The sequence below is a fragment of the Ranitomeya variabilis genome, chromosome 1, assembly GCF_051348905.1.
Source record: "Ranitomeya variabilis isolate aRanVar5 chromosome 1, aRanVar5.hap1, whole genome shotgun sequence".
NCBI classification, from domain to species: domain Eukaryota; kingdom Metazoa; phylum Chordata; class Amphibia; order Anura; family Dendrobatidae; genus Ranitomeya; species Ranitomeya variabilis.
Genome location: NC_135232.1, coordinates 1,063,754,232 through 1,063,777,414, shown reverse-complemented (window position 1 = coordinate 1,063,777,414; position 23,183 = coordinate 1,063,754,232). Strand labels below are relative to the sequence as shown.

At 41.4% G+C, this 23,183-nt stretch overlaps 1 protein-coding gene across 14 annotated transcripts in view; it reads right to left on the bottom strand.

The window, feature by feature from the left end:
* Positions 1-23,183, bottom strand: part of RBM47 (RNA binding motif protein 47) — a 172,202-nt gene that overhangs the window by 17,844 nt on the left and 131,175 nt on the right. For 6 of the 14 annotated variants that reach the window (XM_077279879.1, XM_077279871.1, XM_077279872.1 and 3 more), the window contains one exon: positions 342-1,504. In XM_077279879.1, the coding sequence (XP_077135994.1) occupies positions 342-1,473 (1,132 nt within the window). In that variant the 5' untranslated portion in view covers positions 1,474-1,504. Of the gene's footprint in view, positions 1-341; positions 1,505-7,593; positions 7,616-13,691; positions 13,987-23,183 lie in introns of those variants that run through there. The other 8 variants (XM_077279870.1, XM_077279869.1, XM_077279883.1 and 5 more) reach the window with 8 other exon arrangements.

Here is a 23,183-nt window from a genome sequence, read left to right as displayed (position 1 = left end):
CCTCCCCCAATCCCTTGAAATAAGGCATGGACAACAATATACCCCATTCTTTTCCAACAATCAGAAACACAACCATTTAACAGAGGGGATAAGGAGAAAGCAACCGAAAAAAAAATATTTTAGTTGTAAAGGATCCCCCAGCAGTCAGACAGCACCCTTCCCATTTGGTCAGGTGGGTATCATATATTACTTGTTTCACAACTGTCACACCTTTATTTGCTTTAATCTATAAACATCTAATTTGTTGGATATGGTTCACACGTACAGTTAAAAACGTAAAAATAACTATACTACAAAGATAATTTTAGCTTCTGTTCAGATAAGTGCATGCAGTTACCAACCTTTGACGAAGTAGTCTCTGTTTGGACCAATCAGAGCATTATATGGGTATCCATAATAGGCTAGAGTGTAGGGGTCACAAGAGTAAACATAATTAGGCTGAGCAACTTCAGTGGTGGTAGCCGTGGCCGGCGCGCCTCCTTTAGCAGCTTTCTGGTAACGTGTATACTGTTCCTTATCAACAGGTTTGGCTAAAGTAACTTCTATACAAGACCCTTCCAGTTCTGTCCCATTGAGGTTTCTCATGGCCTGGACGGCATCATCTCGACTGGTAAAATGCACAAATGCATAATCGCGAATTTTCTTGACGCGTTCAACACATCCTGGATTGTACTGGCCAAAAATCTTTTTAATTGCATCCTCGGATGTTTCGATCATCAGGTTCCTTACATAAAGAATTTTTACAGTCTCCATCACGTCTTCATCAACATCAATCTCTGGTTCTGCCCAATCCACAGCAATCTGGTGACCCCATAGCTGGATTCTTCCAGGCATCAGTTTTCTTCTTGCCATAGCAGCAGCTCTGTGGCTTTCATATTCGACGAATGCAAAGCCTCGATTTTTCATTTTGTCAGCAGCACTAGCATAGACTATGACATCTAAAACCCCTTCTGTAACTTTCGAGATTTCTTCCAAGATCTCCTCTCTCTTCTTCATCTTCGGAATGCCCCCAATAAAAAGCCGACAGTTATCTACACTGCAGCAAACACCTAATAGTCGTCCGGGCCTTATTTCATAGTTGTTAAGTTCTCTGACTGCCCTCTTGGCCTCATGCTTTTGAGTATACATAACAAAGGCATAGCCTCTGTTTTTCCCATCAAAGTCCATCATCAGACGCATTTCATAGATTCTACCTACGCTTTCAAAGACAGGAACAAGTTCATCCTCATATACATCACGGGGTATTTTTCCCACAAATACTTCACAGCCACGTGGTGGATGAAGCCCTTCCCATCCTGGTGGTGGACCTCCATATTTCCTCTGTCCATTTTCTTGGACCATTGCATAACCTGTACGTTCCATGAGTGCAAAAAGAGCAGCTTCATTTGGGGCACCGACAACTCCCTCTGTGATCTTTGATGTCATATTCGTAGAATCGTTACTCATCATAGCAAGAGAATCCTCTGCTGTCATTATGCCAAAGTCATGCAGTACTTGCTGAAACCTATGGAAGAAGAATAGCAAAATGTTAATATCTGAGCCACTGATACTGAGGAAGAGAAATAAAAGCATTGAAAATAAATCATCTCTTTCGCTTTCTGCTTACCAGAGTAAACTAGTAAAAAGAAACAAAACTTGGCTAAAATAGAACCACAAAAAATATATATATATGAAGAAACAGCAGCTACTCTGGAAATGAGAGACACTCCTTATCATGCAGCAACTTGCACAACACAAGGAGAAACCCTTCACCCAACAGTTAGGAAGTAAAAATACTGCTTGATTCATCGTTACTAATACACAGACGTGAATGGGAAAACAAAACATTGATTATCGAAATCAAATATTTTATTTTAGGCCTTTAAAAATAAAAAATATACTTATTTCACTCTTTTTTATAGCACCATCTTACTCCACAGTGGTTTACAGACATTATCGGCACTATCTCCATTGAGGCTCACAATCTACTTTCCCTATCAGTAGGTCTTTGGAGTGTGGGAGGAAACCGGAGAACCCAGGGGAACCCACGCAAACACGGGGAGAACATACAAACTCCTTGCAGATGTTGTCCTTGGTGCTGTCTTATTGACACTGATTGAGGTTTGTAATGTAGGTCATTATTATAATGGATATTCATGTCATTTCATACAAGGCAGGAACATTGGGAAAAAATAAATTGTATACAAGCTTCCTCCATGAGTAAATACGCACATAGTTGGAGCTCCCCAACACGTAATAATAATGATGTCTCATATATGCTGAATAGGCACGGTCCATATGCAATACATTTTGCAATGAGTCATGAATAATTGAGGTAATAGGGTTGTTAGAATAGTATGGAGAATATGTTTAATCTGCTCTATATATGTCACACAGCATTAATAATAATGATCGGTATCCATCAACTGCTATCTAACCAACCTATAACTTCATGCCCGCCTTGTTCCTGGCTTGTAGTTGGGATTTCAACCCAGTATCCACCCTAAGGGCAGGTGCAGATGTCGGATCGCACAGAGACAGCAAATATTCACAAGACTGCCCTCGGACCAATGATAGTCTATGGAACTGTGGACAAGAAAAAAAAAAAAGTAAAAAATTTGATGTATGTCCAAGTTCTCGGCCATGCAAGTCAATGATTCTGTGGAAAACAGGGTGCAGTCCGATTTCTTTCTTTTGTCAATCCGAGACAATCGGATCACGCTATGCGGAAGCTCTGATCAGAGTGTGATTTCCATAATCTGCTCGATTCCCTTGAATGAGAGAATCTACAGCCGTCTGTACTGGCCCTAAAGCGCAAGTTGAATTTTAATTTTGGCTCCCACAGAAGTTGGAGCTCTTTAGGCCTCTTTCACACTAGCGTCGTGCACTGCACGTCGCTATGCGTCGTTTTGCAGAAAAAACGCATCCTGCAAAATTGCTTGCAGGATGCGTTTTTTCTCCTTAGACTTTTATTAGTGACGCAGTGCGACACATTGCCACACGTCGCAACCGTCGTGCGACGATTGCGTCGTGTTGCGTCGGACCGTCGCCACCAAAAAACGTTGCATGTAAAGTTTTTTGGTGCGTCGTGTGCAGCATTTCCGACCGCGCATGCGCGGCCGGAACTCCGCCCCCTCCTCCCCGGAGCTCAGAATGGGGCAGCGGATGCGTGGAAAAACAGCATCCGCTGCCCCCGTTGTGCGGTGCTTCCACAGTATGCGTTGATACGTCGCAACATCGCATTGCGACGTGCGTCGTACTACGCTAGTGTGAAAGTAGCCTTAGACCTCCAGGAAGAAGATCCCTCAAGGACACCTGGCCCTGAAAAAATAATAGTGTTGACCATTTAGAAGTATATTACGTAAGACTCACAATTTACCAAGCCCATTTTATGATCCTTCTGGGAGTTTCGGTTTTGACTACTTTGCTTCTGCATCCCAGGAATTAGCCTTTCTTGGGGAATCTCTAATCTGCATGATCTGGATTCCTCCACTAAAGTGTATGTGGCTGATCTGGATCCTGAGCAGTTGGTTGACATACTGGTTCTACCAGCTTCAGGGCACAATTATACTTTTAATTTGTTTATTCGAATGACGTTGTCATGGTGAATGCCACATCACCTAAGTGCCCAGGGAAAAACACATGAAGTTTGTGAACCCTAATTACAGTCTGAAGTGAATCGCAGCCTTTATTGCTGAAATATATGGTCAGACATGAAATACTATACCAAAATAACCAATCACACCTGCCAAATAGAACAGCTTTAACTATTAAATGACCCCATTATCTGCATTTCACTACTTATAACAACCATTGGGCAGAGATTTTCTGGAGTTCGTTAATAGATCTACTGAAGAAAGCTACAGTCAGCCTCTGCCTACAGTGAAATGGCTACTTATGATGAAAAATGAATCGTATTCTCAACATCTTAGTCAAGTATCGATGGGAAAAACAAAATGCTCCAGGATTTTACACTATATCCCAACTTTTGCTTATTTTAAACCATTATACAAATCTTGCTATAAAAAGGGCACACTACAGCTCCATAATTACTCTAGCTCAAGAAACTACTTAAAGGGAACCTGACTGCTGATATTTGCCTAAACCACGGGAAGCATGTATCAGACATCGAATGTCTATGCTGCCAAGGACTAAGCCGCATAGACTAGTCAAAAAGGCTGGCCACCGGTGGCTGCTTCTTGCCTGCTATCAATGATGGCCAGGTCTCTCCCTATACATGCATGCAGAAAGAGATCACTTACTCAAGGAGAGCCGGATGTCTACACTCATAGATGATTCGTTTATAGGCAAATTGGAGCACAGGATTGTTTTTTTCTAAATGCAGACATAAATATAATAATATATGTGGCATGATAATAGATGTGCCAGTGCCAAGGGCAAGTGATAGCAACATCAGAAAGAAGGAATATGAGAAGCTGAAGAAATACCAGGGCATCAAAGGAGAACTGGAGAAGATGTGGAAGATCAAGGCAACAGTTATTCCAGTGGTGATAGGAGCACTTGGAGCAAGTGACCCCTAAGTTGGAAGAATGGCTACAACAGATGCCAGTAGAAACATCTGAGCTCTCTGTCCAGAAAAACGCAAGGCTGGGAACAACTAAGATCCTGCGCAGAACCCTCAAACTACCAGGCCTCTGGTAGAGGACCCGAGAGTGAGAAAGGACAGCAAAGACCACTCCCATTGGGGGTGAGAAGGAAGGCTTTTTTTTTGTGTGTGTGTGTATATATATATATATATATATATATATATATATATATATATATATATATATATATAGGACAGTTTTTTTCGCCACAGTTGAGGGGCGAAGGCTGTGTACATCGGCAGTACTCCATAAAGGTAATCTGTTTATGGCTTTTACTTCTGTTTTCTTGGCCATAAAATGACCTCATTCATTTTAAAATTTAGAGTCCCACAATCATGTTCGCCATTAAGAAGCAAAATTTGTCAACCTCTACACCCTGAGGCAAAATGTACCAGGTCAAACTGGATTTTCCTAATTTACCCTGATCGAAATCTAGCAGTATGCTACCTTCTCATGGTAATGCACATTTTCTAATTAGCAGACCACACTTTGGATTTTCCTATTATAGCAAGAGCTGAACTGCAGTAATACATTAGACGCTGCAAAAGAAGTTTTTCCCCCAAGCACATGCACACTTGGCAAGGTTGAGTGTCCATGTGTTTCATATAGGAAGAGGACAATCTGCTTTTCACGAGAGCATGTGCTGCTCACAATTTATGTGCATAAACGATACAAACAGGGGTAAATGAGCCTTTTCTTGATTGCAAAACACACGAGTCATTGTTTTTTGAGCCTCACCATCATTCATAATTCTCTATCAATAAATCAAACATGTAAAGGGTTTATCTGATCCTAAGCTACAGGTCTGCAGCTACTGCATGTGACTGCAGACTTGTGAATCCTCATAGCGCGCACTGAGGATTCCCGATGATGGCGAGACTACCCCAGATTAATGAACTCCGGGCCATACACATATATACACACAAAAAAGAACACCCAAAAATCATATAATTATACATTGTTATTATTTTAATTGGGGTTCTGAATGGATTAAGCTGTGGTTGTCCAGTAGTGGACAACCTCATTTAGGGCATGTGCAGACATTGCAGTTTTGTTGAGTTTTTGTTGCATTTTTTCTGCTCAGATGTCACAAAACCTGAAGGGTTTCCTGATGCCAGCAAAGTGGATGAAAAATCCTGAAGTCTTATGCACACGCTGCTTATTTTTGACTTGCAGATTTCACGCATACTAATGAGAGTGAAAAAATCTGCACCCAAAATGCATGTAAAAAAAAACGCATCTAATTTACGCAGCATTTTTCCTGCCAAGAGATGCAGACACTTCTGCACCGAGTACGTGTGCACATAGCACAAGTCGTAGTGTTTTCTTAGGCCGGGCTCACATTAGCGTTTGAGTCTGCAGCGTGGTGCTGCGGACTTCTTTCCTTAAGCTCCGCCTACTTCCGAATGCGTCCTGCGTTGTGTATGCAGGGACATGCGTTGTATGTGGATTTGTCCGGGTGTGTCGTTTTGATGTGCCTGCCGAACACAACATGTTGCATTTTCTTGCGCTCGGTGGGTACGTCAAAACGACGCACGAGGACACATCCACATACAACGCATGTCACTGCGTACACAATGCTAAAGATAGGTACGCAGGACGCATGCGGATGTAGGCGGGGCTTAAGGAAAGAAATCTGCAGCACCACGCTGCGGACTCAAAACGCTAATGTGAACTTAGCCTTACCCCTAGCAGTAAATAGCTTTCTCTATGCTTTTGAAGTTACTCATTAATCCCAGGTACCAATGACTGACTTGTACAAATGGAGCATTTCACCGGCTGCTGATTTCAGGGTGGGGGGCTGGGGAGGCCCAATCTTCATATCTGTATTTCTGTCAGATCGGCAGAATGAGGCTGCAAAGTGCAGCAATTGGAAAGTGACCTCTGATCTGAAATGTTTGTATAACCCTTTATAAGAATTGTGAAATGAAAGGTTTACAGTGATTGTTAAGGATTCCATGACCCGTCACCGACTGCTGCACAGGGTTAATGTAATAAAAATATTCCAATGTTTAACCAGGGTTTAGGGCAAAAAGGAGATCTTTGCACCTTGCATGATTTGGGTAAATTTATAACATGCAATCTTACGTGTTTAATAGCACAATAATGGCTAAGGTGACGGCAATAGGAATTGTTCAACACTTCTGCAATAACAGCTATAGGTTTAATCATTTCTTTTCCTCTTGCAAGACTCGCCAAACTGCTTCTTAGGCCATGTTCACACGCTGCGGATTTAGCTGCGGATTTTTCCGCAGCGGATTTGCAAAAACCGCAGTGCAAAACCGCGGTGGTTTTCACTGCGGTTTTTTGTGCGGTTTCTACTGCGGATTCCACTGCGGTTTTCCAACTGCACTTTCCTATTGGTGCAGGTGGAAAACCGCTGCGGAATCCGCAGAAAGAATTGACATGCTACTTCTTTTTTTCCGCAGAAAATCCGCGCGGATTTTCCAGCGGAAAAACGCAAAGTGGGCACAGCGGTTTTTGTTTTCCATAGGGTAACATTGTACTGTACCCTGCATGGAAAACTGCTGCGGATCCGCAGTGGCAAATCCGCTGCGGATCCGCAGCAAAAACCGCAGCGTGTGAACATAGCCTTAAGGCTTTTTTAACATTTTATTTCCTTCAAAAAACACAGTTTTTTTTTTTAAATTTCGCATTAGGACCAAGCTCCCACATAAAAAAAATGCCAATTTTTTTCTTACAGGTGTCTGAAACCAAAATCCGCAATAACAACCTTGTCTGATTATTGCACTTATTTGATCCAGCTGACAAACTTTTAATGCAGTTTTGGTGCACATAAAAATGGAAATTAGTTATGACCACTAAGAGCTATATGTCACTGTATGAGTGGTCATAACCATGGATATTTAAAGGGAACCGGTCACCAGGTTTGGCCGATAAGAGATATGGCCATCACCTTTCAGGGCCGACATATAGCGTTCTATAATGCCATATATCAGCCCCCAACCCGACCTGCAAGACAAGAAAAATAACTACTTATACTCACCTGCGGGGCGGTCTGGTCCGATAGGTATTGCTGGTCTTTGTTCGGCACCTCCCTTCTTGCGATGCCGCTATCCTGCTAGATATGTGTGGATGACGCGTCAACTCTGCACAGCGCTCCTGCACAGGTGTACTTCTCTGCCCTGTTGAGGGCAGAACAAAGTACTGCAGTGCGCAGGCGCCGGGAAAGGTCAAAGAGCCCCGGCACCTGCGTACTGCAGTACTTTGCTCTGCTCTTGACAGGGCAGAGAAGTACACCTGTGCAGGAGCGCGGTGCTGAGGAGCCTGTGTGGATGATGAATGGACAAGTCATCCACACGAAGCAAGCAGGAGGACGGGGATTGTAAGAAGATGAGAGGCACTAAACCAAGACCTGTGACACCCCTCAGACTGCCCCGCAGGCGAGTATAATAAAAGTTATTTTTCTTCTTTTGCAGGTCGGGTTGGGGGCAGATATACAGTATTACAGAATGCTGTATATCAGCCCTGAAAGATGATGGTCTTATCACTGCCAAACCTGGTGACAGGTTCACTTTAAGGTACTACGATGCCCTATATGAGGTAAGTGACATAGTGAATGTGAAGAACTACACTACATTTCTAATTGGAGGTACTTACTAATATTATCACTATTACTACACCTACTACATATTAGGATAGGATCTTGGAGATGGGGATACCCCTTTCATTTATCTCTCCAACCGCAAGGCCACATCTGCTCTTCTGTGTGAGGCTACTCATAAAAAGACATCATCTGAAGACCTGCCCTTCCTAGCCGTTTTCTTGACCTAGCGCTAATGCACCAAGTTGGCAGACACCCACGAGCCACACATGATCTTGCAAGCCACATGTGGCTCCTGAGCTACAGGTTGGGGATCTCTGGATGAACCTTAAAAGCTGGCATCTATAACATCCTCTGGATAGCCCATAAAATGTCTGAGATAGCAATACCGCTTTAAGCCTTCAAGAATAAATCATTTTGCCATAACATACCGTAATTGTTAGGATGCCCAATATTGTCAACGGACTGAGAAATTTTTACCATTTTGGAAAGTCCTACACACAATCAAAGCCCATCTCTGATCATTTCATTGGCTTGAAATAGTCTCCTTCCACTGCACATTGTTAACTTACATACAGTTTCCCCTTAACACTAGGTATGAAAAATTACATGTCTCTCTCCACCCCAAAAAAAAAAAATGAAGCATATATCGAGAAGAGCTAGGCCAAAAATTAATCAAAAATGTATCAAATCAAAGGGTCAAAGTTTTTCATCTTAAAGGAATGTTGGCACAACACCGCAAGGAAAAATTACTGTTCATTTATTAAAACTTTAGCTACATAAAACTTACAGGGTCTAGTTATGTTTTTTAATCCTTTTGGTCATTTGACAATTAATGTTGTTATTATAATGTCCCAATACTATGACCCCAACAATGATCCGTCACCTTTGGGAAAATTCATTAGCAAGTATTCAATTCTGTACAGTGCCTCCAACGGGGAAACACAGCATCACACAGTTCCTTTTTAGATTAATGAACTGTCGTACATATAATCATCACGTCATAATGTTTTCATGGCCATAATCTAGTTTTTAGGGTCCCCATACACAATAGATAGCTGTGGCCCAAATGATGTTTTCTTGGCAGCCATCTCTCCTGACTCCCCTCCATACACAAGAACGCTTGCTTTGCCAACCGCTCGTGTTCTTTATGAGAATTACATAGCTCACCATAAGTGAGTACACCCCAACAGATTTGTTCGTTAACCTTTAGTTTCCTTTCAGAAGTAACATTTTCTATGAGATACCATACTATAAAAAACTCCCACAAATGTGGACCATTGACTGCAAACAAAATTGGTTATTTATTTAGGACTCCAAAAATATAATTTTTTTGCTTTAACAAATGCATTCAAGACCATTTTGCAAAAATTTATATTTTCCAATAAAAAAGTCTTAGGAGCAAAGGTAGAGTTTAGACTACAAAATTCTAGTTAACAAGAATTCAACTACAGGAAAGTCTAATTACAGTATTCATTTATCGGGTGTCCAGCAGACTATGAAAAAGTGTTAAAGAAATCCCCTTCCAATTTCATGCTGTCAGCAAAGGTAACATATAAAAGAGAAACATCACCAGAACTGAAAGTTTGTTGTTGTTGTCTTTTGTTTGTTTGTTTTTTACACACAAGAATGGTGAATGATTAAGATCAGCAAAGCTTTATTTAAGGCTACTTTCACACATCAGGTTTTTTTGTTTCAGGCACAATCCGGCAAGTTTTGAAAAAAAAACCTGATCTTTTTTTTTTTTTACGCTGGACCTGGTTTTTTTTTCAGAGTGGTATTAGCGCCGGATTGCGCCTGATGGCCAGACCTTTCATCCATTTTTTTCCGGATCCGTCCAAATAGTCGTTTTGGGTGGATGGAGAAAACGTCCAGAGGAGCTTTTTTTGTCCAGAGAAAAAAAAGCGCACAGTGACGGAGGTGGCCAAAAACGTGTGAAACGGAGATGTGAAACAATGAATCCATTGAAAATCTCTCTCTCTCTATTTCTCTCTCATCCGTTTTTGGAACATTAGCCGGATTCTGCCTGAAACAAAAATCCTGATGTGTGAAAGTAGCCTAAGAGTCAGAATACAGTAGAAAAAGTGATCAAAACCATCTCATGGGGACCTCCAAGCCGTTCATGGAAGTTAACATCTAATCAGCAGCGTCTTCTGACGAGAAGGGTTAAAGAAAAGCAACAGACAAGTTCATAGCAGTTAGCTATAAAAATAGAAAGCCAAATTGGGGTGAGTTTTTTTCCATGACAATATGGCATACACTCCAGAGGAATGGCATGTATGGGTGTTGTCCATGACGGAAGCTTCTCCTAAAGCCCATGCACAAGAATGCTGGCCTACAATTTGCCAGGGCCCAGGCTGAAAAATATGAAGACTACTTGGAACGGATAGCTTCAAAGCTGTGTGGCATCACAAAGGTTAAATATGTACAAAGAGAAATCCATGGTACCTACAATGGAACATGGTGGTGGCAGTGTCCTTACGAAGGGCTTCATAAGTGCTACTGGTGTCATGAATTCACAGATGTACTGATGGTACCATCATTTTGTGCCTTTGGTAGACGTGCACTTTGCCAACATAACACTGATCCAAAAGACACATCTATGACAACTGTTGCATTTCTGAAGAGCAGGGCGAAAGTGATTCAGTGGGCAGGTATGTCTCCTGATCTGAACCCAATCAAAGACACATGAGGAATTCTGAAGAAAAGTTGAGCATCAGCATCACTCTCCATCCAGCATCCAGGCTCTAAAAGAGGTCGCTCTTGAAAAATGAAAAAAAGATAGCTGTTGTAATATGTCGCCAACTTGTTCATTCCATGCTTAGAAGAGCTGTGTGGTCCTTAAAATTTATGAACGTTACACAAAATACTTGACGCAGTAGGGTGTAGTAATTTTTTTGCATCAACTACTTTGAGTAAAACTGAAGATTTTGTAATGAGTTATATTAACCTTACTTTCATGTCATGGGTTAAATAAATATTTTGTGAAATTCAGTCTTCACAAAATTTTGAAAATTGTTCTTGTATTTCGTTAAATTTATTAAAATCTTAAGTTTTAAAAAGGGGCTGTACTTTATGCTGATCAGATCACTATATTGCCAGACGACTCTAATGGCAGGGGGTAATTCACAGAGAACAAAAAACTGGCAGCCCAAAATTGGAGATGCCGTAACCTTTTGTCCTGCATCATCTGTAGTGGGACATTGTAGACTGTCGTCCAAGCCCGCCGATAGCAGCAGATTTGGTTGATGTAAAGGCCCCCATACACATTAGACTAAAGTGGGCTGAACCGGCAAATATTGATGGATTTGGCTGATGGTCTACCATATATGGGGGCGCGGTGTCGGGTGGAGGTGAGGGTGTCGGGTGGAGATGTCATTCGCGCATGACTGTTTTTTAACTACCGATCGCATTGTTCTCCCTGAAAGAAGATGATAGTTAATGGTGGCTTTTTTTTTATAGAGAACATAGGAGAACTTGTGTCTAGCGAGCGCTCCTGTGTAGGGGAGAGTCGGCTGAGATGGCTGTCGGCAGAATAGGCTGAAGCATCATTCGGCTGACAACTATCCAATATGTATGGCTAAAGTCCAATATACATGGGGGGTGGAGCGCTTTACTATTGTAGAACTGCAGAGCAGCCATGGAAAAAAAAAAGTATCTACGACCTGCTGAGAGTCTTAAGTGGGAGACAGACAACAAACAGCTTACACAGACTAAAATCAAAGAGTCAGGAGAGCCATATAATGGGATCAGACCCAGAACAATGCATACATTGTGCCTATTGACCCCTCCAGTGCAAAGACAGGTAAAGAAACTCACTGCGACACAGACCATTGTTTATCCATTCAATTGGCTCAAGTTAAAAAAAAAAAAAAACAATTTGCAACTGAATGGATTTTGCAAAAATTAAGACAGAATTGAAACTAATTACTAGATTAGAAAGTTTACTCCACCTAAGATTAGCCTATCTCCTATCAGTCACACTATCTTATCTGCAGTTAAGTGCTACACCATGTAAAAACAACGCCATAGACAAACACGTGTTTTTCCACGTAGCAGTCACTCCCCGAGAGCAGATGTGTATTCAACGTCTTCTATAAAACTGCTCTATAATTTCATATCAGCCCTGTGTGCCTGAAAACAACTGGATGGGAGCGTTGGCAGGAATAGACAGGCGTTTCCTGTATGTGTAGGCAATCATGTACAGACCGAATGACAAGGATTTCCAAAGACGTTTCAAAAAAAGGTCAACAAGTTTACAGATTTTAGCATTATTCACAATATGGACTGTGAAATCACATGTTTAAGACTCAAACTCTAGATTACATCCAATAGCGGTGATCGTACAGATGGTAGAATTTGGGCCCAACTGTAAATTATTCAAAACGATCAAAACGATCAGAAAATAGATTTTTTTTTAGGAAACGCATCCTAATCTAGTAATTTTTTTTTATCTTAAAGCCAATTTAAATTAAGAAAAAAAGTGCACAATATAATATAAATACATATATACACACACATATAAAATATAAACACAGACACTATCAAACACACACACTAACACACACACAAAAACACTCACACAAAAACACACAAAAATACACACACACACACACACAAAAACACACACACAAAAAACACACACACAAAAAACACACACACACTGACTCTTTATTAGCCAACAGAGTGTAATACATTTTGGCTCACATACATTAAGCTTCTCCCCATCTGTTTTTTTTTTTTTGGGGGGGGGGGGATGTTTTATGTGAAATTTTTGGGAAATTGTGCACCAATGTACTACTAGTACGGTTTTGGTTATCTATATCATTTTTTATATTTATCCAAATGTGTCTTTCAACTTGTAATATGCATTCCCTTCCCATTGGTATCACCAGCAACTGAAGGATAAAAAAAATCAGCTGCAGATCTAATTCCTTAGGTATTTGCACATACAATTCAATGGAAAACAATCCATTCATATTTGGTGAATTGTTAAACACCCACTGTTCCTTATCTTACTTGTCAAGCAAGTTACGTAGGGCTCCTATGTATTGTAATGTATATATATATATATCACATTAACAGTAACATAACATTTCTCAAAGGCGTTAAAGGTCGTTCAAAAGAAGAAAACCCCCTAAAAAGAATGAAATCTACTTTAAGGTCACACATATGTGCAGAAAATACACTCAGAAGTGACTTATTGAAAACAATTTATCCTTTCTATAACGTATTACCCGATACAATTACAAATATGCTCACATTACGTTAGCCGGTATTCATCAATTTCTATCTTTTGACAGTGTACTACTAGGATAATTACAAATATCTAAAGTAAAAAGAAAAAAAAAACACGGAACAATACACGAGATAAGAACATGGTAAAACTACTCAGGGGTTATGAATTATTTACATTCAATATTAAAACAAGTAAGAGCGAATGAGAGCCGTAGAATTACCTGCGACCTAACGCGCTTTACACATTCCCATTCTATTCAATACAAAATGAGATTTGTAATTTCAAAAGAAAAGAAACTTACAGTCTACAAGCTTTTCCATACCTCTGAAGCCTTGCTGACAGGTCAGTAGTACAGAACGCCTCTGCTGGAGGAGTCACTCTCAGTCAGAGGATTTTTAGCTCATGCATATGTTTATTGGTCAGCAGCAAAGGACCATTTACATTCCTTGGAAGGTATTTGCTCAGGGCACCTGAAATGAGTTTAGGTAGGTGTGGTTGGCTAGGAGAAGGCGTAACTTACATCTCCCAGATGCTGGACAGCCTGGAAAAACCTTCACAATGAATGCTCGGCTCATACTGAATCTGTTTTGTTATTTTTGCCATAACAAGAAAATCGAGACACAGCCATAAAATTGCCCAAAGAGCTTGGACTTTAGTATAAATATACCCTTTCAAGGTATAATAACTGTCAGCACGGAACTGATTTAAGTACAAACAACTCTACCCTAGCACAAGGCGTTGTGCAAACAGCGTTACCTAGCAGATAAGATAAAGTGGCCAATGAGTTGGCAGCACAGTGATCTTAGATACGTGCAGCTTTACATGACGTCAACCCTGTGGTCGAGACATGTACCTGGTCCATAAGTTCTAACCCAACCTTCATATTGCACTATAGGACTTTTCATGGTCCGATTTAATAAAAAATTGCAAAAATTGAACTCATACTAGAAAACATACAGGTGCTTCTCACAAAATTAGAATATCATTAAAAAGTTAATTTATTTCAGTTCTTCAATACAAAAAGTCATTATATAGAGTCATTACAGAGTGATCTATTTCAAGTGTTTATTTCTGTTAATGTTGATGATTATGGCTTGCAGTCAATGAAACCCACAAGTCATTATCTCAGTAAATTGGAATAATTACCAAAAAACACCTGCAAAGGCTTCCTAACCGTTTAAAGAGATCCCTTAGTCTGTTCCAGTAGGCTCCACAATCATGGGGAAGACTGCTGACTTGACATATCAAGAAGGCATGCATTGACACACTCAAGGGTAGCCACAAAAGGTCATTGTTAAAGAAGCTGGCCGTTCACAGAGTGCTGTATCCAAGCATATTGATGGAAGGTTGAGTGGAAGGAAAGAAAGTGTTGTAGTAAAAGGTGCACAAGCAATCGGGATAACGGTGACTCTATATAATGAGTTTAACTTTTTGTATTGAAGAACTGAAATAAATGTTAATAAATGATGTTATTCTAATTTTGTCAGAAGCACCTGTACATACATTTTTATTTTTTGTTTGAAAAGGCGTGCAAGAGCGTGCTCTCTCCCGAATGCAGTAAAAAAAAGTGACTAAAAGGTGCCACAAAAAAGTGTACTGGATTGCTGTCAGTCCTAACCTTCTCCAACAGGAGAAGGGCCTCCAATGACCCTTGCCTATAACTCAAAGCCAAATGGCCAAAACAATGGTCAGGGACAAGTAGCCTCCCCTAAACAAAGGACAGGGAGACCCTAGCATCTCTCCTAACATTTGCCTGGGCTCCCACCCAAGAAGCCACCAATGGTCGGTTGCCCTCTTGAGAGAGCAAAACGTTCTGTTTATGTTACCTAATCAGGATCTGTTCAAATGGAAGTGGGATTCTCTCATGGTTCTGCAGAGAAAACAAGAGGACTCCATGAAGGGCTGGTGTAAAAGTAGGTGAGCATATCCAAAATATCTACTGCAGAAGCATGTCCTAGTAACAGGTTCAGTAATAGATGGACGTAACCAAAATATAAACTCTACAGGCCTGCCCCCCTGCCACGTTGTCTCAGACAAGGTGTTCAACCAAAAAAAAAAAAAAAACCACTCGTGACTTATCAGGAACTTTGTCACACAACAATTTCACAGGTTTTGTTACAGTGAGAATGCAGATAGGTCATATGCAAGTTGCACGGGGAGGCAAAGTCACGTTTGTGTCGCTACCCGAGGCCAAAAGTTCAACAGTGTTGGACTTGTAATGGTGGTGTTGCAGTCATGGTAATTCGCAGGCCCCAAAGCACCACGACTGAATCATTAAATGTGATGTTGCAATAGGATTTTCATGACGTGTGAACAGTTTTTAAGTGTGGCCTCGAGAAGTCTGTCCTGGCAGCAGGTTCCCTATAAACTTATTTGACTCTTAACTCTATAAACAAGTTCATTCACCGTAGGAAAGTTGTATGTTCTAAAAAGACAGGAACATAGACAAGCCAACTGGGTAGGTCCGAAGTTATATATCCACTTTATCTATAATCTTCATTCCCACGAGGAATGAACCTTCACAAGGTTTTTTTTTTGGCAAAAAACCCCCAAACATTTGCAAGTACAAGTAAAGTGAATGAGATTTCTGAAATTTCACACGTGCGGCTTATTTTTTCCTTGGGGATTTGAACCAGCAATGCATTGTCAGCATGTAATGTCTTTCAGCGGTTTTGTAGTTTTTTATACCTATTCAAAAGGATGGGAAAAAATGCAAGGAAAAACTCAAACAGAAAACCTTGTGTATTCTCTGCAGTGTTCTTCTTGCCAGGACGTGAGTATTTGCATTAGGCCACGTTCAGTATTCGGTCAGTATTTTTCATCATTTGTAAGCCAGAACCAGGAGTGGGTGATAAATGCAGAAGTGGTGATGTGTTTCTATTCTACTTTTCCACTGATTGTTCCACTCCTGGTTTTCGCTTCCAAATAATGATGTAAAATACTGACCAAATACTGCTAGTGGGAACGTGGCCTTACATTTTTCTCCAGCAAAAAACAAACGTGCACATACCCTAAGGGCTCCTTCACACATCACTGATCTTCTAATACGCATTTTTCATTTATCAGATTTTCTTGGTTGGAAAAAATAAATAATGAAGGTTTCTTAAGCTATCAAACATTCCGTAAAATTAAAGCACACGGATAGCATCCTATGTTTTCACTGACCCATAGACTTCCATTGGCAATTTTGATACGAAAATCGGATCAATACTGGACAAATCTGCACCATTCGGTCCGATGATTTAAAGAAAATAATAAAATAAAAATCAAACGTATGAATAGCCCCAAAAATTACAGATACCAGTGTTATCAGGGGAAAAATGACGTGAACGGTGTTCCCAGAAAATAGACTACCTACTGGTAAAGTTATTGGATGGTCGTAGCTCTTCGCTGTTGGGCTTACATTAGGTAGCGGTTCTCCTTGCCAAACTATGCACAGAATACAACAACACATTTATAACATTTAGCCCAACTGTACAGTAACATCTAAGATTCCTCAGTGAAATGTTATTTGTTTCTGCATACTCCCAGTTACTGAGGGAGCACCATGATATTTAGGTCACTACTCTCTGGCTTGGAGGGTTCTGCCATACTATAAGCTAATTAGTACATAACCATAAAAGTCTATAAAGACAATGTACACGGCACACCTACTGAAAGCTAAAACACACAGGACATAAAGCAGTAAAAGAGCTGTAACTGAAATCTGCCTCTAAAAATACAATTTGTCTCTGCAGGGGGCCCAGCAGCCAACTAGCAGGAGGCATCTGCCCTATGATTAATAGCTGGGAGCCTCACCGAGCGCACACACAAATAAGCATGGAAGACGGCAGGAATTAAACTAACAGATAGTGGGTGGGTGTGGGTATTTTTAGTTTACCATTATGCTTATTGGTTCTTTGTTACTGTTGTTGTAGAAATCTTGAGGAACCACAGACGGCAATATTTGCACACAATACCAGCTATAGTACGTGAACAAAAGAGTATAGACAAAATCCAAACGTGAACCAGACGGTTTCCAGTGTGGATGAGTTGTTCATTAACATTACATTAAAAAAAATGTTATATGGATAGTGAGGTTAGAGGTAGACTCAAGTCCATCTAGTTCAACCTATAGCCTAACATGTTAACCCAGAGGAAGGGGAAAATCTCCATGGGGCAAACACTAATAGCTCAATATTGGGGGAAAAATTCCTTCCCAACTGTCAAATCTGCAGAATTTTTCTTACTTCTCTGCTTCGTTTTGTCTGTGAATACTATATGCCACATTAGAGAAACAACACTCAGTATCGCAATACTTGTACAGTTCATGGACTAAATTACATTTTTACATAGTTTAAATGTGAGATATTAGCTCAATGCAGGGGTGCACAACCTTCTCTAATCAGAGGGTCAGGCTATCAGATTGCAGGGGCTACAATGAAACTTCAAAGGTACTCATGTCTAAGGGTACTGTCACACAGTACCATTTTGATCGCTACGACGGCACGATCCGTGACGTCGCAGCGATCGTATGAATATCGCTCCAGCGTCGTAGACTGCGGTCACACGTTGCAATCAAGGCGCTGGAGCGATGCCGAAGTCCCCGGTAACCAGGGTAAACATCGGGTAACTAAGCGCAGGGCCGCGCTTAGTAACCCGATGTTTACCGTGGTTACCAGCGTAAAAGTAATAAAAAAACAAACAGTACATACTTACATTCCGGTGTCTGTCCCCGGCGTTCTGCTTCTCTCCACTGTGTAAGCGCCATAGCCGGCAAGCACAGCGGTGACGTCAGACGTCACCGCTGTGCTCGCTTTCCGGCTGGCAGACGCTCACACAGTGGAGAGAAGCTGAGACGCTGGAGGACAGACACCGGAATGTAAGTATGTACTGTTTGTTTTTTTACGTTTACGCTGGTAACCACGGTAAACATCGGGTTACTAAGCGCGGCCCTGCGCTTAGTTACCCGATGTTTACCCTGGTTACAAGCGAACACATCGCTGGATCGCTGTCACACACAACGATCCAGCGATGTCAGCGGGTGATCAAGCGACGAAAGAAAGTTCCAAACGATCTGCTACGACGTACGATTCTCAGCAGGATCCCTGATCGCTGCTGCGTGTCAGACACTGCGATATCGTAACGATATCGCTAGAACGTCACGAATCGTACCGTCGTAGCGATCAAAATGGTACTGTGTGACAGTACCCTAACTTTATACATAGACAGTATTTTCCATAAATCTCTTTGCATGATTTCCTAGGCTCCCGCTAATTGGCAAATTATGGATCACCTGCTCTCTTATTGGACACTTTAAAGTAGCATTCTAGGTATTCAGGACAAAAAACACAAGTTACAGTCTACACTATGGATAATCCAGTGCCATTTTTCCTTGGAAGACTCCTTGACTCCCTGACGAAGCGCAAGCAAAACGTGCGTTTGAGTGGTGTGAGGGGTGTGTGGTGCATCTCTCTAGCCAGTATCACTCTTTAACCATAGTAACATAGTTATTAAGGTTGAAGGAAGACTTTAAGTCCATCTAATTCAACCCATAGCCTAACCTAACATGCCCTAACATGTTGATCCAGAGGAAGGCAAAAAAAAACCATGTGGCAAAGAGTAAGCTCCACATTGGGGAAAAAAATTCCTTCCCGACTCCACATACGGCAATCAGACTAGTTCCCTAGATCTACGCCCTTTCAAGGAGTCTAGTATATATAACCTGTAACATTATACTTTTCAAGAAAGGCATCCAGTCCCCTCTTAAATTTAAATAATGAATCACTCATTACAACATCATACGGCAGAGAGTTCCATAGTCTCACTGCTCTTACAGTAAAGAATCCGCGTCTGTTATTATGCTTAAACCTTCTTTCCTCCAGACGTAGAGGATGCCCCCTTGTCCCTGTCTCAGGTCTATGATTAAAAAGATCATCAGAAAGGTCTTTGTACTGTCCCCTCATATATTTATACATTAAAATAAGATCACCCCGTAGCCTTCATTTTTCCAAACTAAACAGCCCCAAGTGTAATAACCTATCTTGTTATTGCAGACCCCCCAGTCCTCTAATAACCTTGGTCGCTCTTCTCTGCACCCGCTCTAGTTCAGCTATGTCTTTCTTATACACCGGAGACCAGAACTGTGCACAGTATTCTAAGTGTGGTCGAACTAGTGACTTGTATAGAGGTAAAATTATGTTCTCCTCATGAGCATCTATGCCTCTTTTAATGCATCCCATTATTTTATTTGCCTTTGTAGCAGCTGCCTGACACTGGCCACTAAATGTGGGTTTGTCATCCACCCATACCCCCAGGTCTTTTTCATTGACGGTTTTGCCCAGAGTTTTAGAATTAAGCACATAGTTATACATCTTATTACTTCTACCCAAGTGCATGACCTTACATTTATCCCCATTAAAGCTCATTTGCCATTTATCAGCCCAAGCTTCTAGTTTACATAAATCATCCTGTAATATTAAATTGTCCTCCCCTGTATTGATTATCCTGCAGAGTTTAGTGTCATTTGCAAAAATTGAAATTCTGCTCTGTATGCCCCCTACAAGGTCATTAATATGGTAAAGAAGGCCCAATACTGACCCCTGTGGTACCCCACTGCTAACCGCGACCCAGTCCGAGTGTGCTCCATTAATAACCACCCTGTTTCCTATCCCTGAGCCAGCTCTTAACCCACTTACACATATTTTCCCCTATCCCCATTAGTCTCATTTTATGTATCAACCTTTTGTGTGGCACCGTATCAAAAGCTTTTGAAAAGTCCATATACACTACGTCCACTGCGTTACCTTGGTCCAGTCCGAAACTTACCTCTTCATAGAAATTGATCAGATTTGTCTGACAGGAACGGTCCCTAGAACAACCAATGTTGATATTGGGTCATGAGGTTATTCCTCATCAGATACTCCAGTATAGCATCCCTTAGAATGCCCTCCAGGATTTTACCCACAGTAGAGGTTAAGCTTACTGGCCTAAAATTTCCGAGTTCAGTTTTTGTCCCCTTTTTGAATATTGGCACCACATTTGCTATACGCCAGTCCTGTGGTACAGACCCTGTTATTATGGAGTCTTAACCCCTTCACCCCCGGAGCTTTTTCCGTTTTTCCGTTTTCGTTTTTCGCTCCCCTCCTTCCCAGAGCCATAACTTTTTTATTTTTCCGTCAATTTGGCCATGTAAGGGCTTATTTTTTGCGGGACGAGTTGTACTTTTGAACGACATCATTGGTTTTAGCATGTCGTGTACTAGAAAATGGGAAAAAAATTCCAAGTGCAGTGAAATTGCAAAAAAAGTGCAATCCCACACTTGTTTTTTGCTTGCCTATTTTGCTAGGTTCACTAAATGCTAAAACTGACCTGCCATTATGATTCTCCAGGTCAGTACAAGTTCATAGACACCTAACATGACTAGGTTATTTTTCACCTAAGTGGTGAAAAAAAATTCCAAACTTTGCAAAAAACAAAACAAAACAAAATTGCGCCATTTTCCGATACTCGTAGCGTCTCCATTTTTCGTGATCTGGGGTCAGGTGAGGGCTTATTTTTTGCGTGCCGAGCTGGCATTTTTAATGATAGCATTTTGGTGTAGATACGTTCTTTTGATCGCCCGTTATTGCATTTTAATGCAATGTCGTGGCGACCAAAAAAAACGTAAATCTGGCGTTTCGAATTTTTTTCTCATTACGCCATTTAGCGATCAGGTTAATGCTTTTTTTTTATTGATAGATCGGGCGATTCTGAACGCGGCGATACCAAATATGTGTAGGTTGGGGTTTTTTTTAATTGATTTATTTTGATTGGGGCGAAAGGGGGGTGATTTAAACTTTTATATTTTTTTTATTTTTTTTCACATTTTTAAAAACATTTTTTTTTTACTTTTGCCATGCTTCTATAGCCTCCATGGGAGGCTAGAAGCAGGCACAGCCCGATCGGCTCAGCTACATAACAGCGATCATCAGATCGCTGTTATGTAGGAGAAATGCAGGTGTGCTGTGAGCGCCGTCCACAGGGTGGCGCTCACAGCCACCGGCGATCAGTAACCATAGAGGTCTCAAGGACCTCTATGGTTACAATGGAGGAGCATCGCCGACCCCCGATCATGTGACGGGGGTCGGCGATGCGCTCATATCCGGCCGCACGGCCGGATGCGGTAGTTAAATGCCGCTGTCTGCGTTTGACAGCGGCATTTAACTAGTTAATAGCGGCGGGTGATCGCGATTTCACCCGCCGCTATTGCGCGCACATGTCAGCTGTAAAAAACAGCTGACATGTCGCGACTTTGATGTGCGCTCACCGCCGGAGCGCACATCAAAGCGGGGGTCCCGACATGTGACGTACTATTCCGTCACATGTCGGGAAGGGGTTAAAGGATTAAAAATAATGGTCTATCAATGACTGTACTTAATTCCTGCAGTACTCGGGGGTGTATCCCATCCGGGCCCGGAGATTTGTCAATTTTAGTGATTTTTAGTCGCCGCCGTACTTCCTGCTGCTTATTTAATGCCTCATCACTACCTACTTCATTTAATTCTCTAAATGCTTTCTTTTTGTCCCTTTACAGCTCTACTTAGCCATATTGGTTTCCTCCTATTTCTAGTATGTTTATTCCCATACGGTACATACTGTGCACAGGTCCTATCCAGGATGCTAATAAACGTCTCCCATTTTCTTTGTGTATTTTTATGTCTCAGGATATCGTCCCAGTTAATTGCACCAAGATCCTCTCTCATCCGTTGGAAATTTGCCCTCCTGAAGTTTAGTGTCCTTGTCACCCCTCTATTACACATCTTATTAAAGGATACATGAAAACTTATTATTTTGTGATCACTATTCCCCAAGTGACCCCCAACCCTTATATTTGATATGCAGTCTGGCCTGTTGGTTAATATTAGGTCTAGCAGTGCGCCCCTTCTTGTTGGGTCCTGAACCAGTTGTGAAAGGTAATTGTCTCTCATAGTTGTCAAAAACCGATTACCTTTGCTGGAACTGCAGGTTTCTGTTCCCCAATCTATTTCAGGGTAGTTGAAGTCCCCCATAATAATGACTTCTCCTTGAGTCGCAGCTTCATATATTTGCTTTACGAGGACATTCTCCGTTGCTTCCATTATTTTTGGAGACTTATAACAAATCCCTATCAGTAATTTATTATTTTTTCCCCCTCCCCTTATCTCCACCCACAGGGACTCTACATTTTCATTAGATTCACCTATATTATCACGCAGGATGGGTTTTAAGGACGATTTTACATATAGACACACTCCACCCCCTCACTTATCTGTACGGTCATTTCTGAACAGGCTATAGCCCTGCAAGTTAACAGCCCAGTCATGGCTCTCATCCAGCCATGTTTCAGATATCCCCACCATGTCATAATTATGCTCCAACAACATTAATTCTAATTACTCCATTCTGTTGGCGAGGCTTCTGGCATTAGTATACATGCACTTTATGTATTTCTCTGTACCTCTATTCCTTCTTAAATTATTAACTGTTCTAACCCCACCCCCCATGCCTCCGCCACCCCAACTTCCTTATTTGTGCCCAGTTCTCTATCTGCACTATCTTCCCCTCCTATAAAATGAATACCCTCCCCCCAATCCCTAGTTTAAACACTCCTCCAACCTTCTAGCCATTTTCTCCCCCAGCACAGCTGCACCTTCCCCATTGAGGTGCAGCCCGTCCCTAGCGTAGAGCCTGTAGCCAACTGAGAAGTCGGCCCAGTTCTGCAGGAACCCAAACCCCTCCTTCCTACACCAATTCTTGAGCCACTTATTAACCTCCCTAATCTCCCGTTGCCTCT